Here is a 14784-nt window from a genome sequence, read left to right as displayed (position 1 = left end):
TTGGGGAAAAGTCTCTGGCTATCGACTCTATCCATGCCTCTCATTACCTTGTATACCTCGATCAGGTCACCTCTCTTCCTCCTCATCTCCAGCTTAGTCAACCTTTCTTCGTAAGACAAGCCCTCCAGTCCAGGCAGCATCCTGGTAAACCTTCTTTGCACCCTCTCCAAAGCCTCCGTATCTTTCCTATAGTAGGGCGACCAGGACTGAACACAATATTCCAAGTGTGGTCTCACCAGGGACTTGTAGAACTGCAGCAAAACCTCGTGGCCCTTAAACTCAATCCCCCTGTTAATGGAAGCCAAAACACCATTTGCTTTCTTAACAACCCTATCCACTTGGGTGGCAACTTTGAGGGATCTATGTACTTGAATACCAAGATCCCTCTGTTCTTCCACACTGCCAAGAATCCTGTCTTTAATCATATATTCAGCATTCAAGTTCGACCTTCCAAAATGCATCAGTTCGCATTTATCCAGGTTGAATTCCATCTGCCATTTCTCAGCCGAGCTCTGCATCCTGTCTATGTCGTGCTGCAGCCTGCAATAATCCTCGATACTATTAATGGCACTTCCAACCTTTTGTGTCATCTGCAAATTTACTAACCCACCCCTCAACCTCCTCATCCAAGTCATTTATAAAAACTACAAAGAGCCAGAGGCCCAAGAACAAAGCCCTGAGGGACCCCACTCAACACTGACCTCCAGGCAGAATACTTTCCATCTACAACAACTCTTTGCCTTCTGTCAGCCATCAAATTCTGAATCCAGACAGCCAAATCTCCCTGTATCCCATACCTCTTGACTTTATGAATGAGCCTACTATGGAGAACCTTATCAAATGCCTTGCTGAAGTCCAAATACACTACATCCACTGCTCGACCTTTGTTGACCTGTCTTGTCACCTCAAAGAACTCAATAAGATTTGTGAGGCATGACCTGCCCTCTCAAAGTCAGGGTGACTGCCTTTAATCAAGCTATACTTTTCCAAATAGTCATAAATCCTGTCCCTCAGAATTGTTTCCAAAACTTTGCTGACCACAGACATAAGACTGACTGGTCTGTAATTGCCAGAGATTTCCCTATTATTTTTCTTGAAAAGTTGAACAACATTCACCTCCTTCCAATCCTCTGGTATGACTCCCGTAGAGAGTGAGGAAGTAAAGATCTTTGCCAGCAGCTTAGCAACCTCCTTTCTCACTTCCTGGAGCGGCCAGGGTAAATCTGGTCTGGCCCTTGGTACTTGTCAATTTTAATGTTTGCCAAAATTTCCAGCACATCAACTTCATCAATCTTGATCTGTCCAAGCCTGTATCTCAGCTCCTCAAAATTCTCATTCTTAACAAGGTCCCTTTCCTTAGTGAAAACCGAAGCAATAAACTCATTTAGGGCTTCCCCTATCTGTTCAGACTCCACGCACAAGTTCCCTACGCTATCCCTGATTGGCCCTACCTTCTCCCTGATCATTCTCTCATTCCTCACGTATGAGTAAAATGCCTTTGGGTTCTCCCTAATCCTTCCTGCCAAGCCTTTCTTATTTCCCCGCCTGGCTGTCCTTAGTCCATTTCTGAGCTCCTTTCTAGTAATCCTCTAAAGCTATGCTAGACCCTTGTTTCCTATACCTTACGTAAGCTGCCTTCTTCCTTTTGATGAGAAGTCCTCTGTTCTTATCATCCAAGGCTCCTTAATCTTACCCTTTCTTACCTGTCTCAGAGGGACAAATTCATGCATCACTCGCAACAACTGCTCCTTAAATAGTCTCCACATGTCTGCTGTGCCCTTTCTGTGGAACAATTGCTCCCAGTCTGTACTTTCCAACTCCTCTCTGATAGCGTCATAATTTCCCTTTCCCCAATTAAATATTTTCCCATGGTAACTGCTCCTTTTCCCCTCCAAGCTATGGTAAATGTAAGGCAGTTGTGATCACTGTCACCAAAGTGTTCTCCCACCGTGAGATCTGACACCTGTCCTGGCTCGTTGCTGAGCACCAAATCCAAAATAGCCTCTCCCCTCATCTGCCTGTCTACATACTGAGAAAGGAAATCCTCCTGAACACACCTCACAAAACCGGCTCCATCCAAACCATCTGCACTAAGGAGGTTCCAATCAATTTTGGGAAAGTTGAATTCACCTTTAACAACAACCCTGCTACATCTGTACTTTTCCAAAATCTACCAGCCTATGGGTTCTTCAATCTCCCTACTGCTATTAGAGCGTCTGAAGAAAACCCTGCTCCCTTGCTGTTCCTAACTTCCACCCATGCTGACTCAGGAGACAAACCTTCCTCAACAACCTTCGTTTCTGTAGCTGTGATGCACTCTCTGATTAGCAATGCTACGCCCTCTCCTCCTTTGCCACATTCCCTGTTCTTTTTAAACGTTCTAAACCCTGGAACATCTAGCAACCATTCCTGTCCCTGTGAAACCCCTGTCTCTGTTATGGCCACAAAATCACAGTCCCAAATACTGATCCATGTTACATCTGTTACATTTATGTGGAGTTGAAATGTTGGGCCACAGGGCGGTGTGAGTTGAAACGTTGGGCCAACTCCCCCTCCCACTCTGCCAAGGACATGGAGGTCCTGGGCCTCCTTCACCGCCGCTCCCTCACTACCATACGTCTGGAGGAAGAACACCTCCTCTTCCGCCTCGGAACACTTCAACCCCAGGGCATCAATGTGGACTTCAACAGTTTCCTCATTTCCCCTTCCCCCACCTCACCCTAGTTCTAAACTTCCAGCTCAGCACTGTCTCCATGACTTGTCCTACCTGCCTATCTTCTTTTCCACCTATTCACTCCACCCTCCCCCCATGACCTATCACCTTCATCCCCTCCCCCACTCACCTATTGTACTCAATGCTACTTTCTCCCCACCCCACCCTCCTCTCACTTATCTCTCCACCCTTCAGGCTCTCTGCCTGTATTCCTGATGCCCGAAATGTCGATTTTCCTGCTCCTTGGCTGCTGCCTGAGCTGCTGTGCTTTTCCAGCACCATTCTAATCTAGACTCTGGTTTCCAGCATCTGCAGTCATTGTTTTTACCTAGATAAGAAGAAACTTTGCCCCGTGATCCTCTAGCAAGAGGATAAGGTATAAGGCGAAGAAAGGGAAGTTTGAAACTACCTAAAAGGGTAATAGAGGCAGGAACCCTCAAGGCATTTAAGAAGTATTTAGATGAGTATTGAAACATTATAGTGTCCAAGGCTCAATAACAAGTAGTGGGAAATGGAAATAGAATTGCATGACCAGTGTGGGCATAATGGATCAAAGGGCCTTTTTCTGTGCATTGAAAACTCTCTCTTAAGACTCTTAACGTATCTTAATTGGTTTATTTTAACTTTTTGACAGCAAAAAAATTGAACTGTGATCACACACTGATTCACCAAAATACAAAGGGCACACATTAGAGCTTTTTTCAGTTTGATGTATAAATCATTTTTGTTCTTTCTGTTTAAACACTGGTTTGTTACAGATTTATGAAGACTCCATTGTCCTTCAATCTGTATTCAAAAGTGCAAGGCAGAAGATTGCCAAAGAAGAAGAAAGTGAGGAGGAAAGTAATGATGATGATGAAGAGGAGGAGGAGTCAGGATCTGAGAGTAAGTTCTTATGGGTTTTAACTGGTTTCTCATGTTAAATAAATGGATGACCACATTGTGTCAATATCTGCGTTGTATAAGTAGATGTCTGCTAAGATCATTCAGTATGAGATGGAGGAGCTGGTGTTGGACTGGGGTGGACAAAGTTAATTATCTCACAATACCAGGTTATAGCTCAACAGGTTTATTTGGAAGTTCTAGCTTTTGGAGCACTGCTCCTTCATCAGGCAGCTGTGGTACAGGATCATAAGTCACAGAATTTATAGCAAGAGATTACAATGTCATGTAACTGAAATGATGTATTGAACAAGCCTAGATTGCTGTTGAGTCTTTCATCTTTTAGAATGGGTTGCAAGTTTCAGTTCACTAATATGTAAATCCCAGAACAACTTTTAAGTCCCATTCTTGAGATAATTTAAGGTTTTATATTTTTTTTAAAAAGTGACATCTCGGCTCACACCATGCATTAAAGGTTTGAGGTCAGAGTCTGTCTGTACCCCAGTCTTGAGTCAGACTGGTTCTATTTCCAAAGTAGGAAATTATAAAATATTGCATAGATTGACTGACTGCCTACAGATTGTGTGTTTTTTGAGCAAAATAGAATGTATCTACAAATATACAAAGATTATTCAGTGGCATAGCCTTTACTGAATCTCCCACTAACAATGTTGTAGGAGTGAGGTAGGGACTCCCATGACCAGAAGCTGAATTTGAACAGCTATACAAAGATTGTTTATAAGAGAAGGTCAGGGGCTGGGATTTCTATGGTAAATAACTCTCTGACTTCCCCAGGCAGTCTCAGGAGAGTGATGAAATAGTCTCCACTTAGTCTGGATGCATGGAGTGGAGCTTCAACAGCATTTAAAAAGCTTGAGACCATCCAGGACAAAGCAGCCCTTTGTTTAGTACCCCATCAACCACCTCCAACGTTCACTCACTCCCTCCATCCCTGATACACAGTGGCAGCAGTGTGTGCTATCTGTAAACTGAATTCAGCAAAGCTTCTTCAACAGCATCTTTCAAACTCACAACTTCTACCATCTAGAAAGACAAGGACAGCAGGGATCAACACTACTGCGGGCTTCCTGCGAGCCACACACCATACTGACTTGAATCTATATTAGCATTTCTTCACTGTCATTGGGTCACATTTTACAAACTCCTTTCCTGATTGTTGGTATACCCATCCCACTTAGACTGCAGCAGTTCAAGAACGTGGCTTATCACAATCTTCTGGAGGGCAATTAAGGATGGGCAATAAATGCTGGCCCAATCTACAATGGCCATATTTGCCAACAAATGAATGGCTAGTGGTAATGGTGTAATACAGTGGGCCTCAAAGTTCTCAAATTTAAAGAAGCAAAAATAATCTAGAATTTTCTGATCACTAAATAGTCGCCCTTGTTGGGATGAGAGAGTAGGTATGTGCTATGGAATCAGTAAATCTCTAGGAATAGGGCTGAATTTTCATTTTCCGACAGGACGAGGGAGGCAGACCAGAAGCTGAGTGCTCTGCTTGTTCAATCAAGTGTTGATCGCTCATTAATAAGGCCAATAAGAGGAGCAATGTGGGGATGGTCTTTGCACCAAATTGACACTATAGGCCATGCAGTCATGTAGCGCTGGGCCTAATACAAGAACAGGAAGGTCAGTCACACCTTCACCATCAGAAGGTGTTACTGTAAGTAGCTTTGGTCCCAGTGGCAGGCCTTCTCATCTGCTCCTCCTCTTGTCTCGTTATACTGACAATGTACTTGCAACATGCAAAATGCAGCAGACAACAAGTAGCTGTCTACAGTTGGCTTTTAATAGGCTCAATAAATTCCAATTGGATTTTCAATTTTCATACCCCACTTGCCTTGCATAATAACTTAGATTGACGCAGTAACATTGTACTATTGCCCTGAAATCACTCTTTACCATGGGATATGTGGGGAGGGAATGATGAGCCTGTCACATTTACATATGTAAAATTTAGACATAGTGAACATGTGAAGCTTATGATGAGCTGTATCGCACGGATTTTTTTTAAACAAGACTTTATAATGAAGGAATATCCTAGCTATTAGTTGTGAAAATTTTGTGCTGACGAAAGCCTTCTAGCTGTTTATAGTGCTGATGTTTGAATACCTTCATCAGTCAGGGCATTCAGTATAGAAATTGGGAAATTATGTGGCAGTTGCAAAGGACATTGGTGAGTCCGCATTTTGGAGTATTGTGTTCACTTTTGGTCACCTTGCTATAGCGAGGATGTTATTAAACTTGAAAGAGTGCAGAAGAAATTCACAAGGCTGTTGCCAGGACTCAACAATCTGAGCTATAGGAAGAGGTTGCACAAACTAGGACTGAGGGGGGAATCTTATAGAACAGTATAAGATTATGAGAGGCATGGATAGGGTGAAAACACATTCTTTTTCCCAAGGTTGGAGAATCGTGGACGAAGGAGCATCAGTTTAAAGTTAGAGAGGAAGAATAAAAGGGAACCTGAGGGACAACTTTTGTACACAGGGTGGTACACACACACACACAGTGATATGCCAGCAGAAACGATTGAGGCGGGTGGATTAGCAACATTTAAAAGGCATTTAGACAAATACATGGATAGGAAAGGTTTAGAAGGATATGGGAAATGGGGTAAACATGGATGGATGTTTTGGTTGGCATGGACCAGTTTGGGCCAAAGGGCCTGTTCCTGTGCTGTAGGGCTCTATGACCTGTACATTTACTTAGACTAAAATCTCCTGCTGTGAAAAACCTACTGCATGATTGAAGATGAGCAGAACTAAATTTATGTAATGTTACAGGAGGTTGAGAGGCTTTCATTTAACACAGAAAGCAAGCCAGTGGTGTATAGGTACTTGATGTTCACGGACACTGGATTTGGGTTCTGCCAGAGCCATTCAGTATCTGACCTCATTACAGCCTTTTTCCAATTGTGGACAAAAAAGTTAAATTCCGGAGTTGAGGTGAGAGTGACTCCCCTTGATGTCAAGGCACCATTTGAGCATTAGGGAAACTAACGAAATCTCTACACTACTCGCAGTTGTACCCAATTCAAAGGAAAATGGTTGTTGAAGTTCAATCATCTCAGTCCTAGGCCTAGCCATCTTCATTTGCTACATCAATGGTCTTCCTTTCATGATAAGTTCAGACGTGGAGATGTTTGTTGATAATTGCACAAAGTACAGCACTATTCATGGCACCTCAGAAACTGAAGCAGTCCTTATTCCCATATAACAAGACCTGGACAACATTCGGACTTAGGCTGGTAAGTGCCATATATCATTTGCATCCCACGTGTATCAGACAAGGACCATCTTGAATAAGAGAACCTTGCATCTCCTCTTGATATTTTCCACACTGTGTGGAAAATGTTGCTCCTCATGTCCTTTTTTTTTAAATCATTCTCCAGTTATCGAATTGTTGAAACTGAGACAAGAAATCCCAGTCTGTAAGAAATAAGTCTCCAGAGGTCTGTGGATACTGTCTGCATTCACTTAGGAATTCAAGCAAGATATACAGTCCTACGTGCCTGTAATACAACCAACTGTCAAAGAGTTTCACGATAGCCTGGTATTCATTGTTGAAACTGTTATCAAACTGGAAGATTACAACATTTAAACATTTTTAAAAATTTATCCCTTAACTCTGTCCATCTGTCAGTGAGAGTGAGGTTTATGTTCAAAGATTGGGCTTTGATGTGGATATTAACAAGATTGCCTTATTCATCTGTGCTACATTCTTAAAAATGAGCACTTTATTATTAAATTTTAAACTTGGTGTCCAAGATTTGTTATTTGTAAACTCTGGTTAGGAACAATTGAGGAGAAAGTGAGGACTGCAGATGCTGGAGATCAGAGCTGAAAATGTGTTGCTGGAAAAGCGCAGCAGGTCAGGCAGCATCCAAGGAGCAGGAGATTCGACGTTTCGGGTTTGAGCCCTTCTTCATTCCTGAAGAAGGGCTCATGCCCGAAACGTCAATTCTCCTGCTCCTTGGATGCTGCCTGACCTGCTGCGCTTTTCCAGCAACACATTTTCAGTTTAGGAACAATTGAGCAATTTTGAGGGTAATCGAATGTTTTAACTTAATTTCACTGTGTTATGAATTCAGTGATAGCGAGGCTGATTTGGTTTGGCTTACTGTCCCTGTGACATCATAATGGGGGCATCATTGCAACACGAGGCTGACACCATCCTGAGTTGAACTACGTTGTTCTTGTTCCCTCATGTCGCTGGGTCAAAACCCTGGCAACTCCCTTGTTGACAGCACTGTGGTGTCCCACAACCCCCAAGTTCTGTAAATGTTGATTTATACATTCACTGAGTCACAGTTTATTAAATGACTTAAATTGCTGATTAGAGTTGGTCCATTGCTGTCTATTCTGATGTTAATTAATCGAGTGAAATACCAAATTGGGGGGGAAACCCTCACATTATATCCCAAAGGACTTTAATCTCCAAGCCATTACAATTCTTGGATAGCTTACTGGCAAGTGACCTAATTTGAGTTACTACCGATGGCAGAGTCTTGAAAAGGGACAGACAGACAAAACTTTGCATTGCTACGGTTTGAAATTATTATTTGTAAGATTTGTGTTAGATTTTGACTGTCTCTGTTTTTCTGTTTTGTTGGTCAGTTTAAGGGGCACATGTGTTGTTGGGTTGATTTGGTAATTGAATTTGGTGCATAGAGGTGCACAGAGAACTGGAAGAGGTTGTCAATGTGCATCTGGTTTAGCAAGGTGACCACCAAGTTAATCTAGCTCCGGAGATTGGTTTTGAGAGAGAATGGTGTTGAAGGAAGGGTTTGGAATCAAAAACATATGCGCGAAGGGTAAAATGGAAAGATCAGATATAATGTTTTATAAAGTTTAAAAAATAATGAGCATGGCCTAACTGGCGAGTTGTTTTGTGGTGGGCCTGATTATGGATTTTCATTACATCTTTGAAAATAAGTGAGAATGAATGTAATTTACCTTTGAGAATAGAATATTTTAATTTTGCAGATATAGGTAGAAATAAGGAAACCTTGCTTGAGGTGCTGCCCCGTCAGAGATTTTCACCTTGGTTATCTCTGTGACCTCACCCCATTCTGCCCTTTTTGTTTGGTGTTAGTCTGAACAGATAATCAATTTCTTTTTCAATTGTGGTCTGGTCTGATTTCTCTTGTTTCCAAGGAAGTGCTATCCATGTGTGTTAGTTTTTGCTAGTTGGCACTTCAGATTTTCCTTTATTCAACCTCCGTAGAAAAGATTTAACTGAGATTGGCATAAATTGCACTAGAAGCCAAATGTCTGTATTGGATAGCATTCCAGATTGTACGAGACTTTCTGTCCTTGTTAACTGACCTGGCACACAACTACATGGAAAAGTAACAGTTCTGATGGACAGCTGGTTTATAAAAATTGACTTGCAGGAAATTAAATACAGTCATAAAGCTGTGCACATGTTACTGCCTTGCAGCGCACACGCCTATCTATCTGCTGTTCCCCATAGATATTTGTAAATGTTTCTACCCAATTTCAGCAAATAGAAATGTTTTTAAACACTTTTTGTTTCTGTATAACTTTCAGCAAAATCGGTCAAAGTTAAAATAAAGCTTGGTCGAAAGGACAGCGACAAAAGTCGCGAGAAAGGAAAAAGCAAGAAACGGCTAGGTCGTACTAAAATCAAGCCTGTCATCAGTGATGATGACAGTGACGATGACCAAGATGATAATGTAAGTTTTTAATTAAGATGGTTTGCATAAATCTTCAGTTTGCAAAGATACATTTTACAAGAAGCCTAGCTGTGTACATTGAATCATTAGAATGTGACCAAAGTTATAATGCTGTTATGAGCCTTTCAAATCAAATTGAAGCAGTTTCTTTTTGTGGCCTTTCAGGTCGTTTACATGGTATTACAGAAATATGAATATCAATGCTGCACTTTTGTGGTTTTAGTTCACAAATTTGATTTCATAGCCATTCCTGCACTTTGTTCAGAGCTACTTCTATGCTGTAATCATGCAACTTATCTATTAGCTCCCTGTCCCTCTATCATAATGTCCATCTGTGGATGAATAAAGTTTCAGTGAATCTCAAATCCTGCACCCACTTTGATCTATTTGAATACTGTTAAGACTTTTTTGAGTGGGAGCTATCAATTGGCACTTGGCAATAACCTGCTCACTAATACTCAGTTTGGGTTCTGCCAAGGCTATTCAGTTCCTGAAATCATTGTAGCCTCAGTCCAAACCTGGAATAAAGAACTGAATTCCAAAGGTGAGGGGAACTATCTTTGACATCAAGACAGCAATTGACTTTATCCTCAGCCCAACCACTTCAACTGCTTTCCTTCCTTCCATCCATCATAATGTCAGAAGTGGGTATGTTTGCTGAAAATGTGTTTGCACAATGTTCCGGACCATTTATAACTCTTTAAGATACTGATGCAATTCATGCCCGCGTATGACATAATTTGGATGTGTGGCAAATAATAATACTCACACCATATAAGTGCCAGGTAATGACCATCTCCATCAAAAGAAAATCTAACCTTATACCATTGCCATTCAGTGGCAGTGCCTTTGCTGATTACCCCATGATCAACCTTTTGGGCTCACTGTTCACCAGAAAGTGAACTGGGAGACAGTGAGGTCTGCAGATGTTGGAGATCCTCCGCGATTACCTGGTCAGGTCCATGTCCCTTAACCCATCCTCCCCTCCTGGCACCTTCCTCTGCCACTGCAGGAATTGCAAAACCTACACCCACACCTCCCCCACCCATAACTCCATCCAAGGCCCTAAAGGAGCCTTCCACAGACATCAAATTTCACCTGCACTTCCACACATGTATCCATTGCTCCCGATGCCCTGTGGAGACTGGATGCCTTCTCGCACAGTTCTTTAGAGAACATCTCCAGGACACCAATCAACCCCACCACCCCATGGCCGAACATTTCAATTTCCCGTCCCACTCCGCCAAGGACATGCAGGTCCTGGGCCGCCTCCAGCGCCACTCCCTCACCACCTGCGCCTGGAGGAAGAATGCCTTATCTTCTGCCTCAGGACCCATGGCATCAATGTGAACTTCACCAGTTTCCTCATTTCCCTCACCCCACCTTACCCCAGTTCCAACCTTCCAGCTCAGCACCATCCTTATGACCTGTCCCACCTGTCAATCTTTCTTCCCACTTATCTGCTCCACCCTCCCCTCTGACCTATCACCTTCAATCTCACCTCTATCCACCTATTGCATTCTCAGCTACCTTCTCTCCTCCTCCTCCCCCCCCCCCCCCCCCCCCCACCATTTATCTCTCCACCCCGAGGCTCCCCGGCTCATTCCTGATGAAGGGCTCCAGCCCGAAACATCTATTTTCCTGCTGCTCAGATGCTGCCTGACCTACTGTGCTTTTCCAGCAACACCCACTCAACAGAAAGTGAACTGGTATACCCATACGTATAGTGAACACACAAATAGGTCTAAGACTGAATGCTGAAACCTCTGACTGCCCAAAACCTTTCCACCATATACAAGGCATAAGTCAGGAATAGGTGATGGAATATTGTCCACTTGCCTGGTTAGTTGCAACTCCAACACCACTCCAGAGGCTTGATATTAACCCGGACAAAAGGAATTGCTGATTGGCGCTATAAATACCACCGTAAACTATTATTCCTCCTCCTTCTGGCTGCGATGTGCACCATTGACAAGATGCAGTCACTTTCCATTTTCCAGACCTGCAACCTAAAGGAATGTGAAGAACAATGGTGAACGATGGAAGGGGGAGCACCATCTCCTCTAAGTTCCTCTTCAAAGTCAACACCACCTTGATTTTGCACTGCCGCTGGGTCCTAATCAGGGAACTGCAGCAGTTGATGATGATTCAGTACCATCTCCTCAAGGGCAATTAGGAATGAGCAGTAAATGCTGACTTTGCCACTGACATTCACTTGCCAGTTTAAAAAAAAATGCGTTTGAGTTTGGAATCCATTGCTTATGCACAGTAATCTGTAATGGTTATGAGATTAGATTACCCAGTGTGAAAACAGGCCCTTCGGCCCAGCAAGTCCACACCGACCCTCCAAAGAGCAACCCACCCAGACCCATTCCCCTACATTTACCCCTTCACCTAACACTATGTGCAATTTAGCATGGCCAATTCACCTGACCTGCACATTTTTGGATTGTGGGAGGAAACCGGAGCACCCGGAGGAAACCCACGCAGACACGGGGAGAACGTGCAAACTCCACACAGTTGCCTGAGGCAGGAATTGAACCTGAGTCCCTGGCGCTGTGAGGCAGCAGTGCTAACCACTGTGCCACCGTGCCGACCATTATATCCGTCATTTGGCCCATTAATTTATTTCCCTTCTAATACAAGAACCATTTCTGGTCAGGGCTCTAGTGTTTTCTAACAATTAATAGCCTACAAATTTAAAAAAAGTACTGAAAGCCAAAGCTTGTTTTGGACTGTAAATAAATCTAAAACAGTATTTCTGTTGCCATTAAATATGCTACTAAATTAATCCCACAATAAATTATCATTCAGCTGGTTCAGGTTTTCCAGACTGCAGAGGAGTAGAAGGCTGTTTAACCACTTATTGCTTGTGCAATTCCCTCTGGATTATTCTTATACCAGGTTTTCTGCTGATAAACTCTTGGGAGTTCTTGTGATTCAGTGTTAGTAACTCTCTCTCTGACCCAAGAGGGCCGGATTCAAGTCCCACCTGCTCCAGAAGTGTGTCATGACTTCTCTGAACAGATTGACTAGAAAAATACCTGCTGTTGAACTTGGGTACTGGCAGAACAATGTATGTCAGCTTCCTCACCATCTCTTCGTTATGACTGGAAGTGAATGGAAGGAAGCCATGCAGTATAACTGTCCTGATAGGGCCAGATGGAATTAAGTAAAAACAGGTTGCAGAGAAAAGCTTTTTAAAATGTGAATATTGAAAAAGGTTGTGTTCGATGTTGTTCTTATAAGTTTGGTTGGATGTTGTTTTGTTTAAAATGGCAACATGGAAGTTGTTATAACAGTGCATTCATTCACCCAAAATCCAACCTCTAACTGTTAAGGCAAGAAAGTTATATTAGTTTGTAGCACACCTTTGTAGTTGGTGCACATGTTCAGTGGAAGCCTGGGACAGGGTCTTTTTAAGACCTTATCATAAAATTTGTAATTTTATTTGTTTACTTTGGTGGTAATGTTCTTTGTAATTGTTTGTAGTTCTTGCTCCCTTTCCCTATAATTTTCGGTGGGTGAAACAATATTTTGGATTCTGTAATCAGTGTGCTGGGTGGTTCGCGCTCAGTGGTTAGTGCTGCTGTCTCACCACGCCAGGTTTGATTCCAACCTTGGGTGACTGTATCTGTATGGATTTCCACTGGGTGCTGTGGTTTCCTCCCAGATGTGTAGATTTGTTGGACTGGCAATGCTAAATTGTCCACAGTGTCCAGGGATGTGCAGGCGAACTGGATTAGCTGTGGAAAATGTAGAGATAGGTTAGGGGCTGGGTTGGATGAGGTGGTTCTTGCAGTCTCAATCGGCTGAACAGCCTTTTACCTCGAAGCTCAATGTGTTTGATTCAGTGTAGGGTATCAAAATATAAAATCTAGAAATTATTTATTAAGGTTCCAGTTTCTTTTGCAATATTTTAAATTGTGATTTGTTGTTCACTTGAATATTTACAGTATAAAACTGCTAATTTGTAAGTTAGGCTGTTTGATATTAGGAATCTTTATTAAATGTTTGTATTCGCAAAGAGCAATGAAAATAAGTTTCATTAGAACTGTCCACTTAAGATTGGATTTATCAGAGGCTCCAATATTGCCACCTTTCTATGAAATCGTTCGTTTCAAAACAGCTTATTTTCCTTCAGGAGTGCCAGTCCCTAGGATATTCGCATTCAATAAATTTGATGTTTCTCAGATGAAATAGCATGAAATGAATTTTGACATCCCATTTCTTTCAATTTTTAACATTCTGCTACAACTTGACATCAAAGACCACCAAGGATTGTGTAGAATGCAAATGTTCCCCGACACAAACTTTGTTGTATCAGGTGTGTCTCTGCCTGTGGTTTCATATATTGCACACTGCTGTAATTCAACGAAACTCGAATGTTATCCATATTTTATGCATAATTTAGTTTTAAATGTGGAAACTAATGCCATCTAAACTGTTTTAAAGAATATGGCAGCTACATAGCAGTTTTGAATTTGATATTTGAGAATTTAGCTGCATTTTTTTAAAGAAACTTAAGGTTTTGTCAAATGTGGCAATTTCAAGCTGCTAAAGCTGATATAAGCTGCAAATTAAGTCTTGCCTTCAGCTTTAAAATTGCCTTAACTATCTTATGAAAGTACTCTGTCAATTTCAATTTTTTTTTTCCCTTCCCAGGACCAATCTGACATCAGTGGAAGCGAAGATGAATGATTTAATTTTTTTTAAATGTGAATTGCTTCATGGACAAGTCTTTGTTTCAGTAACTTTATCAACTGTTTTGTTGCACAACTATCCATAATTCCTCCTTCCCTTTACCCTTGCCCAGCTTGTCCTTTATCTGAGAAGTAAATCTGTTAGTAGAACAGTATAATCTTTAGTTTAGTTTATGTAGGCATGACCGCAGTAAAATAATTTCCTAAGTATACATCTGTTTGCATCATCATATATTTGCTTTATGCTTGTTAATTGAATTTAAATGCTTTTGAATTGTATCAGTTTCTATATACATTAAAACATGCCATAGCTTTTTCTTGTGTTCCTGAAGGTCAGTGTCACCACAGCTTTAAATCCTGACATATCATTTCAAGTGGAAAATTTGTATCATTATGCACATCCCTTTTTAGTTTGTTTTGTTTTGAAAATATTGTTTTGCAACCAGTGCTGGTAATAAGCTTTTCCTTAAGTGTACTTAATTCTTGCTTTCTTTGCACAATGTCTTTGGTGTATCTGATTGCCCAAGGCAAATAAAATCGAATTCAGTTGTAAAGAGTGAACGTTTTTTGTCTGTGTTTATTTAAGCACTAATTAAGAATTTAGCAAGATTGGGATACTTCTTGGGGAATCCTGAAATATTATTTATATTGCCACAATTGAGGTCAGGCTAATTAAAGGCCATTTCATGAAAGAATTGTAAAACTGTGTTTTGTGATTTGTGAATTACTTTTAAACCTTGTGTAAGAAACGCACAGATTAGAGT

At 41.6% G+C, this 14784-nt stretch overlaps 1 protein-coding gene across 6 annotated transcripts in view; it reads left to right on the top strand.

Annotated features, from left to right (window-relative positions):
* The window catches only part of smarca2 (SWI/SNF related BAF chromatin remodeling complex subunit ATPase 2), a 133943-nt gene extending 119366 nt beyond the window's left edge, over positions 1-14577 (top strand). For all 6 annotated transcript variants that reach the window (XM_072590663.1, XM_072590682.1, XM_072590672.1 and 3 more), the window contains 3 exons: positions 3472-3598; positions 9172-9317; positions 13983-14577. In XM_072590663.1, the coding sequence (XP_072446764.1) occupies positions 3472-3598; positions 9172-9317; positions 13983-14018 (309 nt within the window). In that variant the 3' untranslated portion in view covers positions 14019-14577. The remainder of the gene's footprint in view (positions 1-3471; positions 3599-9171; positions 9318-13982) is intronic.
* The last annotated feature ends 207 nt before the right edge of the window (positions 14578-14784 follow it).

This window comes from Chiloscyllium punctatum, chromosome 2 (genome assembly GCF_047496795.1).
Source record: "Chiloscyllium punctatum isolate Juve2018m chromosome 2, sChiPun1.3, whole genome shotgun sequence".
Classification (NCBI taxonomy): Eukaryota; Metazoa; Chordata; class Chondrichthyes; order Orectolobiformes; family Hemiscylliidae; genus Chiloscyllium; species Chiloscyllium punctatum.
Note: the sequence above shows the minus strand (reverse complement) of the source record. Positions and strands in the feature narration are given on the sequence as shown.